At 34.1% G+C, this 11,074-nt stretch overlaps 1 protein-coding gene and 1 long non-coding RNA gene across 3 annotated transcripts in view; one reads left to right on the top strand and one right to left on the bottom strand.

Annotated features, from left to right (window-relative positions):
* Positions 1-9,386, top strand: part of LOC105674721 (dipeptidase 1-like) — a 123,105-nt gene extending 113,719 nt beyond the window's left edge. For both annotated transcript variants that reach the window (XM_067357035.1, XM_067357036.1), the window contains exons 12-13: positions 77-215; positions 836-9,386. In XM_067357035.1, the coding sequence (XP_067213136.1) occupies positions 77-215; positions 836-925 (229 nt within the window). In that variant the 3' untranslated portion in view covers positions 926-9,386. The remainder of the gene's footprint in view (positions 1-76; positions 216-835) is intronic.
* The window catches only part of LOC105674746 (uncharacterized), a 282,873-nt gene that overhangs the window by 245,790 nt on the left and 26,009 nt on the right, over positions 1-11,074 (bottom strand). The gene's annotated exons all lie outside the window — the stretch shown is intronic.

Below are 11,074 nucleotides of genomic sequence, written 5' to 3' on the forward strand. Positions count from 1 at the left end.
ATCGTTCTCTGAATGTCAATTCAAATTCGCAAAGTTAGGATTGTTTAAACCCTCACGAGATTTGTCCCCTTTGTAGCACTCCCACGGGCTTAGAGGATGTTTCGAGGTATCCGCAATTGTTGGCTACCCTACTAGAGGATCCTACGTGGACAGAGGAGGACATCAAGAAACTAGCCGGCCTCAATTTACTGAGGGTATTCGCAAAAGTTGAACAGGTACATTTCGAAATGCAGAGCTACTGTTTTTACGATTACCATTTACGGCAGTTGTAAACGAAAAGCGTTTAAGTTGCTTACTCGAATAAAACACATGATCCTACGCGACGACAAGCTCTAACGCGACTCGTAATTCCGGATATCTGACTACGATTAATCGCGCGCGCGTTAAATTTATTGCTATTGGACGCTTAAAGTTTTATCACTCTTTGTTACACACACGCTAAGCTAATTGTACGCATTACAACTCGTTGCTCCTGTTTTCGCGAATTTGTTGCTGAAATTCTTTTTACGCGGAATACAGATAATTTTAAATAACGTAAAAAATTAAAATAACAAAAAAGAGAAATAACAAACAATTAATAAAATTCTTAAAAGCAGAGCTTATTTCTGAAGAATACCAAAATTTAATATTTGTTTTAAAAAAGTAGAAAATGCGCTGAAAATTTATTTTGCTATTTAACTTTTACCTTTTACAAATCTCTAACAAGTGGATTCATTCGGATCAAACATTTGCGTTGCAATTTTATTTATTCGCGCTTAATCCCGTCTCTTATTTTAGAATGTCAGCAGAATTCTACCTTGCCACAAAGTGCGATTACTATCTTTTTCGATAACAGGTACGCGACGAGTGGCACAGAGCGGCGGTGTTACCTGTGGAAAAGATCAGTCCACCGGACAGCTCGGCCTGCGTCTACGGCGCGTCTTGATCCTCTTTGAGGACACTCGTGCCAAGATTCCCCGATTTTGCGCGATCGCCGAAGATCCTACGGGTATCGCAATATTACTGGAGCCTGTGAAAACGCGTGCCCCGAATCGCCAAAGGATCATTTTGCAAAAGGCTCCACGGATATCTCCAACGGAAATGACCAACCAATCCACACCGAAAGAACTGCCGATTACTTCTACTTCAGGAACTATGTCGCGCCTTAACGACAGACGAAGATTCAGCACGGGAATGCGAACGGTCCTTTCGAAACTTAATAGCGTCGAGGATCCTTCGGAAACACCTTTGCGACAAGTCCGTTTGTCTACGACACCGCTTGCAAGAAAATCTTAGGATCGACGCTGTTTGCGATAACAAATTGTTTCAGACACAATTATTCTCCTCTCATAAACGTCACTTAATTTTGTAATACAAGAATTAGCAATGTCACAACGTTAAAGAAAGATTAACGACAGTTTCTAACATTTTTTTCCTTGCAAATTATTCGGCATAATTTTACGATCATTTGTCAGACATTTCCGTCCAGACTTTGAACTTAACATATCTAAATACTTAATCATTATTTTGCAATTCGCATTACGAGCAGTATACCAGCATACGTTTTAGATACGTCGTGTGCACGCCGAATATTCTAACTTAAATAAGTGATAATCAGAAAACACGAAAGTTTGAAAGTATCGCAGCTTCATAATTTTTATTTTATAAGCTGCAATTTTCGATCCGTCAAAATAAATTCACAAAGATGCATTATTCAAATTGTTTGGTTAATCGCAAAGATTGGAAGGATCCTCGAAAAAGACTTTCTACGAAAAGATAAAGACTCACGTTGTCAGCGCACATTTAATACCAACTTTGGCCGTCTGATTCTCATATCATGTTTAATATCGATACGAAATTCATATGTTAAATTAATAAAATACAGAACCAGACAGTCACATTTAGCGTTAAATGTGCAAGACTATGGACAGATTGTACGTGACAAATATAGGTGATTAATCCTACACAATTTCTCGCGTTTTAAACAAATTAATGAATTAAAACGAAAGCCGAAATACACGTTCGAATGCAGCACAATTATCATCTCAGGCACTTACACTTATACCGTTCTTTATACTTCGATTGGAGAACGAACGTAAACATCACTGTCATACACCAATCAAAGAGAATAGCTAAGTTTTTATCATTTTTAGATAAATTAATAATACTATTGTATTTAAAAGAAACCGTTCCGGATATTTGGACTCATTCTCATCTCACAAAAATCGCAATCATTATAGTGTAAAATTCAAATTAAGTATTTGTACTACCTACGTTTTCTATACAAACAAACTTATTTTCATTCATGCTTATACATTTCTCTTTTAGACGCAATCATATTTCCAAAAAGATTTTATCAATCTTATACTTTTTCGTATTTTACTATATCAATCTGCTCATTAAAATAAAATATATATAGTTTTTCTAAACTCTCCACAGCAAACTTATATATCTAAATTCTTTGCAGTTAATCTTTCCTTGGAAACATAGTTAAATAAAAAATTTGCTACACTTTTTCAATTTGCAACATTAACTAACTTGATAAGTAAACATTAAATAAAAACTTTGCTTAAAGTTCACTTAAAATTAAACATTAGATAAGATTTCGTTATGTATTTGTACCCTTTAAAGATAATATACGAGAGATTACTCATATCTAATTACTTATAATTGAGAAGTTATTAATATTTCGATAGTTTTTAAGGAGATATGACTCCAAATTCGTTAATGAATCCATCACTGATGGTGTTTGTCAGTGTAGTTTCGAAATGTGCTTTGTAAATGTCAAAGTGCGCTTATGATGTGCAAATTTAATGAAATCTCCAAAAGAAAATTGAGAGTGTGAGAAAGATACTAAATTTCTAGTGATTAATTAAAACTTCGAAAATAGCTCCCATGTGTCAATAAAAAAAAAAGAAAATACTTTGCTTTACGGCTTCTGTAATTAACAGCGCAACGAATCGAATTTTCGCGCGAACTACGAGTCGATGCCATTTTTCTTCTCTTTTAAAAATTGACTTAGTATACTTTATAAAAAATAAAAGATAAATATATTCAAAAAAAGATAAAAATATTAAGACATTACATGCTATACGTAGAGAAATTCAATTGAGTCACCAAAATATGTCAACTATTCTAAAAATCTATTGAACACGCAGCTTATTATTTCATGGATGCTACCATATTATTTCATGCCGCTTGGTTATGATTACAGATGCTTACGTAATATGCGAGTCGACTCGTTGCAGATATTAAACACTGCCAAGCCACGTTGAACCTTGACGAAAACCTTGGCTCATTATGACGTTACCCTCAATTTCATAGCAAAGATGCAACAATCAATTTTTAGTTGATAATTTGCCGGTTGCAACAGTTTAATTTTTAATTTCTCTCTCGGTTTTACGAATGATTTGATATCAAAATATTTTCACATATCTGACAAACATTCCAGAGTATAATGGATTGCAGAATGCGCATAATTTTGTTTGAATTTCATCATCTTACTGCACTGATTGCACAAAATGTCGTCCTGAATCGTCCTACGTAATTGTTATAGCCACAAGTGCTTCGAAAACAAAATGTTGATTTGACAAATCATATACAACACGTAACGCGACCTATATCCTTCGAAAGTTATCGCTACGCAGGCTGTTTATTCTGAAAGTGGCGTATAATAATTTTCAAAAGTAGAACTTGCGAAAGTACATTGCAAGAATTTATATTCTAGAATTTAAGGTGTGTCAAACTTGGACCCACGCCACTTTCAAAATAACTATACGACCAACAAACTCTTAAACGCGTCGCGGATAGTTTCGTGACTTCCCTCAGAGCTGTGATATTTTCCGCGGGCCTCGTGAAACTTTCGTGCTTCCATCTAAAAAAAAATCGAGGCGCTGAAGGGAGATAATGTATCGTACGATTATTGCGAATCGAAGGTATGGGTGCGTTACGCTCAGCGATTCATTAAAGCGATATAATAATGGTTTTAGTTACATATAGATTGCTTCTTACAAGGGAAAGTCAATATAAAGGAACTTTTTCAATTTCCGAATCAGAAAATGTTCATTTACTTTGTGACTTTCTCTCGTATAACCTTTCAATAACAAGTGATAGGCGATATTTGAAGGATGTATTCAGAACCTCAGGAAAATAAAACGATTCATTGAACCCTTAGTTTATATAAATATTCGTAGTATATCTAATTTTTAATTTCGTATTTTGTTATATATATACTAATCATGGTTCTATAAATATCTGCATGCAACCGCGTAAAGAAAGATTGCTAGTATAGTAAAAATCTTGCAAAAGATTTCTGCTTCATATTTCTTTTTTGCAGAATATAAAAAGAATTGGAAGAAAATATTAATAACATTATAAATAATTAATAATAGTACCAGAAAAGTTATTTCTAAAATTTTAATACTACTTTAAATTGCCATGATTATATATATACATATATAATTTTACAACAGCATAGTTTGCTAAAAGAATTTTGATAAATATCTCCTATACGTACATCATGATTATCTATAGTTCAATTAACCATTGTACCGCCTTAACCAAACGAATTGCGAGAAGTGTGCGCATTCGTCAATACGCCGAGATTTTCCGATTATGACTTTATAATATTGCATTGAATGTGGTAACGGCATCAAAAAATTGATCCATAACAAAGACGACGAGAAACATAGCACGGTATCTATCTCGTACATTTGCGAGAAACATTTAAATATGTACTAAACACTCTTGTAACGTGAAAGAATATACATGTTTGTAAAAACAATCGATGCCTTCGACGACTCGCGGCGGCTATTTCACGAACGACGAGATCTTCGTCCGCACAAACTGTCAAAAAACTAGGCTTTTGACGAGAAAAAACATATTTGCTTTTGCAACGTGAAAAAGAAACATGAGTTTAAAGGACTCAATTATTAATCCGCAAAGATATATCGTTGGCTATATTTCCCACGGCAACATTCGAATTTCGATTTAGCAAGAAACGCAAATTCCTTTTTCCCTTGAAATAAACAGCTATCAGCATGCATTTACTCCGAGAGATCTAGCAAATACAATGAAAATTCAAAATGACAAAAAAAAAAAAAGTTTACGATTAATCGATAACCATAGCGAAATGCAGCTCCCTTTTACATACATCTTAGCAGCAATAACGCAAGTAACCGCCAGATAGTCTACTGTTAAGTAGCATAAACGACCAATAGGAGGATACGCATAATTTCTAATTCGTATGGAGTAAGTCTAACGAGTACGTAATTATGGCACTTTGCTCAATACCACCGATTAGGACGTCAGAAAGACACATACATACCGTTCTTTCCATAGTGTAAACTCCGTTTCCGTAATGTAAACCCTAATAATTGAACTGCGTTTAAAGATGAACGCGGTCCTCATATTATTCTTTATAAATAATTTACGAGATCCTTTCTTCGCGTGAAGACGCGAACAAACGCCGAGATAAATATTTAAAAAAACCGACTCGAATCGCGGGAAGAACCTAGATAATCATTTTGAGTGTGTATGAGTGAGCAACACATGTGAGCAAGACGAGAGAAAGAGAGAGAAGACATATTGTCAAAAACTGGAATAATTTCGAGCGCTTCGAGAAGGAGGACGCGAGAATCGTATCCGAATAATGTCAATTATTTGTAGAATTTTATCAATATATCCCGTGCCTCGTATCGTTTCGACAATCTGTAATTCTCGACTTTCATTTTCTTCGTAATAACGTTACAGCTTACGTTTACGCCATTACTTGCAATATAAAAAAATCCAGTTGATAAAAAACAGAAAAAAAGAGAAATACGAACATAAACGTTCTTTTCTCGAACAGCTCGATCATTATTCTCCCGATAGATCAACGTGTTCATTTTGTAAAATCTAACAAGTAGGGCGGTCAACTACACGTGCGTAGAATTAATTTTTTTTAAGATGATGTGACCGGAGGAAAATCGGAAAAAGAGGCAGAAAGAGAAAAAGTCAGCGCGATGAGAAGAGAAAGAGAAATCTTAGCTATATAAACCTTAACGTGTATAACATAAACACACAACTGCCTAGAAACTCAGATTAATAATATTATACTTATTATATTATATACAATTAATAATGACATGTCTAAACGCACAACAACGGGCGAATTTGGATAAGACGCGTGTATAAATAGAATATGTCTGAAGTGTACATACAAGGTATCTCAAAACCACCAGAATATATTTCAATGAAAGATCAAGCTAAGAAAAATGTCAAATATTTGCGATATTAAAATACATCAGTTAGTTATTTTATCGTGAAACACTGACGAACAGAGCTTCAAAATTAAAAACAGATAATAAAATTATGTTTAAAATTAAATTCAATTCTGGTTTTACTTTGATAAAGTATCTATTAGTATTTGGTGCAAAGAATTGCAACATAATAGCTTTCCATGAAATTTTTGTTAGAGAAAAGTCATCTCCGCACGCGAACATGATACAGTTGTCATCGAAATACATACTGGTAGTTTCGAGATATTTTGTATAGCAGGCAGAAAGAGCGAATCAGTTCACAACTGTACTCGAGAGACCATAACGCAGCACGTTTCTGACCGTAGCTACGATTTTTCACTTCGTCTGGCGAGAATAATGTACTCCCGACCACTTACCGCGAAACAAGTTTTGCGGTCGAATGTCGATACATCGAGCAATGCGAGCGGAAACAAACATCTCTACCGATTTCATCCGCTATCTCGGCGAAGTTGCTAGTTTGAAAAGTTAAATGTCCTACGGGAATTCTCCGGACTACGCTCCACGACGCTTCAATAATGCAAGTGCAGGAAAAATCAGTTTCTATGACGCTAAGCTCGTCAAACACGTTTTCTAGTTGTCGCTGAAATTCGCTGGCCGTATAAATCTTTTCACCAGCCAAGTTTACGCGAATCTCACACGCTTTATTCGAATAAAAGAATAATTTCAGTTTACGAGAAATATATCTTTTAGACTCTCTCGACATCAAGATTCTCGAAGCGAAGTAACGTCGATCGTCACCGACGTAAACGACGAAGTCGAATCGATGTCGAAGAGTCGAACAAGTTGGTTCGAGACAGGGTAGCTGTAAATTTTCATGGCGAACTTCGGCAAAGATACGACGTAAAACTTTCGCCCGCTCGCATTCGCGATTTATCGCTTTGTCGAACGCTCGAGATGAATCCTTAAGAAAAAAGTGACGATCGCGAGTTGGAGCACTTTGGAAACGTCGTTCTAAAAGACGTCGCCGTTTGCGAGAACTCGAGGTAAAGTGGGAGGCGTTTAAAGGGAATCTTATTATCAACAAATACAAGTACAATCAGCAGGATGCCTCGAGCTGTTCGATGACTATATACAGTGTGTAAAAGTTTTTAGAAAAATTTAACTACTTGGCGGGGCGAGAGAGAGAGAGAGAGAGAGAGAGAGAGAGAGAGAGAGAGAGAGAGAGAGAGAGAGAGAGAGAGAGAGAGAGAGAGAGAGAGAGAGAGAGAGAGAGAGAGAGAGAGAGAGAGAGAAATTTGCGAGATCCGTGCGACGAAAATGCATTTAACGTTGCGAAAAGAAATGCACGGCCAGATATTAAAGAGACTATGAAAATATGAAGATGATAGAGAAAGTTTTAATAAATTAATTCTTAATGCTATAAACAAGAGACACTATTGATACTTACTACCTAAGAAATATAGTATATATATATATATATATATATACGCGAATATACACACCTACACAATCAGAGAGCGAGCGAGCGAGCGAGCGAGCGAGCGAACGAGAGAGAGAGAGAGAGAGAGAGAGAGAGAGAGAGAAGAGAGAAAAAGGAAAAGAAAAAGTGCGAAAAAAAAGAAACATAGATACACATGTACATGGCAACCTATATGAACGTAATTATAAATATATACCGATATGTGCGTAATTACATTAATATCTACGCAAATTAGGCATCGATGTACTTGCGGACATAAAACGTGCATGAGACTAACTCACTTGCTATTATCTATATGAGAACGGATAAATATATACTATATACGTAGGATGTCCAAAAAAATTATCGCCATCTTTTCACTTACGGATTTCTTTTATTTATTTTCAATCTGTCTTCATTATTTTTTAGTCTTTATAAAATATTGGATATTGCAAAATATTAGATATTGCGATAATTTTAAAATTCTGTTAAAGTAATATTCCCAAAATAAACTAAAAAATCAAATTTTGTTAACAAGAAAACACTTGTTTTCTTTTTCATTTGAGAAGTTGCGAATCAAATTAATTGAAAAATTCTTACAAAAATTAGTTGGCGATAGTTTAGAAGCATCCTGTATATAACAAAAGAAGCGGAAAGAAGAAGTGCAAGTGTATGAATGAGAAAGAGCTAGCGTGAGAGAATGTAAAGAGAATAGGAATGAACTAATTGAAAATTTTTTAAAGGATGTCGGGCCGCGTTTTTCGGGCGCGCGCTCGCCGGCTCCGACGAACTTAGGGAAATATTTACAAGTGATACATTTACTTGAAAACAGTTTTAGTTAGAGAGTGAGAAAGGTAAACTTAGATCGTGTATAAACTAATTTTAGGTGTTTCGGTTGGTTTGATGTTAGAAGTGATCCGGAAGAACGTCGAGTCGATCGTCGTAGACGCGCATGAATTGCGGCAATAAAATCGAATCGTATCATTTATGACGAGGTCGTATTCGTGGATAAGTAAGGTCAGATCCTTATCGCGGCGGCTGTTTGCAAAAGAATTTTCTCTTAAACTTGCGCATTGGCTTATCGAAGCATATAGCATAATACGCCCTTCGCGATTAAGCGGCTTTGCATTAATTAGACGCGCTTGCTCTGCTATAAAATTCAATTTTACGATACTGTACTATAAGCCAATTTAGCAATGAATCAACAGCGTTTCTACTCAATTTCTTATTATTAATAGATTACGATTGTTGAATTTTTAGCAACATATATATAAATAAAAAAGATTGTTACGAATTAAAAGTAAGCGTTTAAAGAAATATATTTAAAGAGACATTTCGAAAATGAAGCTTGCAAATATTATGAATTACACGCCTTTTTACGGCGTTATAGGCCAAGTTATTAAATCAATTTAGGTAATCGTGCGAACTTTGGTCGATAAACGCGAAAGGTAATAATCTGAGACCTCGGTGAACAAAACTGATTCGATTTTAAATGTCGATTATTGAAAATATTACTTTGGTAACAAAGTCGCGAGTTTCGCGAACAGCGGACGAAGACGATCGCAACGGCGGTGATTTTATCTACGTTAATCTAGAAGACATTGCTGGAACAATGATTTGTACGCCTTCTATGAAGGACCCTAGAATACATTATGTTACCTAATACTCGTAAGCACACATTATCTAATAAATATTATTTACAAAATCAATCAATATTGACGCAATATTTATTTCATTATTCCCCGCCTGTACTAAAAATTTTTATTAATTAAAATTTTCAATATTCAAAAAGTAAATTTAATCAATTAATGTTTGCAGCAAAATATTTTTTATTCTGTAGAGTAAAAATTAAAAAAAAAGCTGTGTATAAAATGTAATATTTTTAACAATAATGAAATAGTATACATAATAACACAAACTTATAAAAAACCTTGAATTTTGCATGTTTAAGATTAATACTTATGTTAGATTGTTACGATTTTTTTCACTCTACAATAGAATTAAAATTGAAAAAAAACGCTAACAATTTTTTTCAAAAAAAAAGTAAATTGTTCCGAGAATCTTCTAGAAGTGGGCTTCTAATAAAAATTAATGGCATCGTAGATACAGTAATCTCATGAGAAAAGAGATAGTTGAGTTTTATAGTCCAAACGACACATTTAAGATCCGCCATATATTTTCGTTAAAACATGATTATCGATTGGCAAAGGCTACAAAAAGAAAGTTTTACAGTTGATCATCAATATAAACAAAAATATTTATTGACATCAATAATTTATATTGCAAAGATGTCAATCGTATTACTAAGTTCTACTAATTCACTATACTCAACTTCTAATATCTCACAGATTTAATATATTATTAAATTTGTTAGATTCATTTTTCGCGCGATGACTTTAATAATTCATCCCTGTTCTGCCATCACTACTGCGCATTAAAAAGAAAAAGTAAAGAACATCAATACTTAAACAATCGATATTCATGTTATACATTTCCAATACCAACATTAAGCACACTACCTTTGCGGCATACTAAGTAATCTTTCAATATTCCTTTTATTCATAGTAATAAACCGAACATTTAGCGAAAGCCTAAAAAACGATGTGCAAAGCGTGAATAATGTATTGTACATCACATATACTAACTCAGCGGAATTTATTAGACTAACCATTACTATTATTATACTAAATAATCACATTAGACATTAGACATTGGACTAGTGTAATGGCCTATAAAATACAGAATAAATCGATTTATTAACGATTATCAGATCCGACTTATTTAGAATTAATTACTTAAAATAGAAAGCGATAGAAATGTCAACCATTTATTGCTAAATATAAAGTATTAAGTATAAAGCATTATCTATCAAGACCGATTTCCTTGATTATAATTAATCTAAACTTGAAGCATAGTAACAAAAATAACCGATATCGGAAAAAATAATATCTTGATTAAATTCCGATATCCAATATTATACATCTTACCACATATAAATGAATAAAAATAGAATGATATGATGTCAAACGTATAAAGTTAAAAAAAGATCTCAGGGAAATAAACCGAATATACCGATAATGTTAAAATATTGACAACAGCTATCAAATCATATTGCATTAATATGAAAAAAAAGAGTAAAAAAAGAGTAAAAATATAACCAACATTATAATAAATTTATAGTAATGATCCGATGTATCTCTCTTTACATGTTCAACTGATTAACATTCTAATTTTTCATCTGGATACTTTCCGCGCGTCTAGATATCTCCTATCACAAAAAATTGTCATTTGCACGCTACCTGGCCGCGAGAGATGCATTTGATACGCCGCGAAATCGACGGGTAAACGCGCGATAGCAACGGAAACATCGCGCATCTCGTAACCGACCGTCGGGAGA

Source organism: Linepithema humile, chromosome 6 (genome assembly GCF_040581485.1).
Source record: "Linepithema humile isolate Giens D197 chromosome 6, Lhum_UNIL_v1.0, whole genome shotgun sequence".
NCBI lineage: Eukaryota > Metazoa > Arthropoda > Insecta > Hymenoptera > Formicidae > Linepithema > Linepithema humile.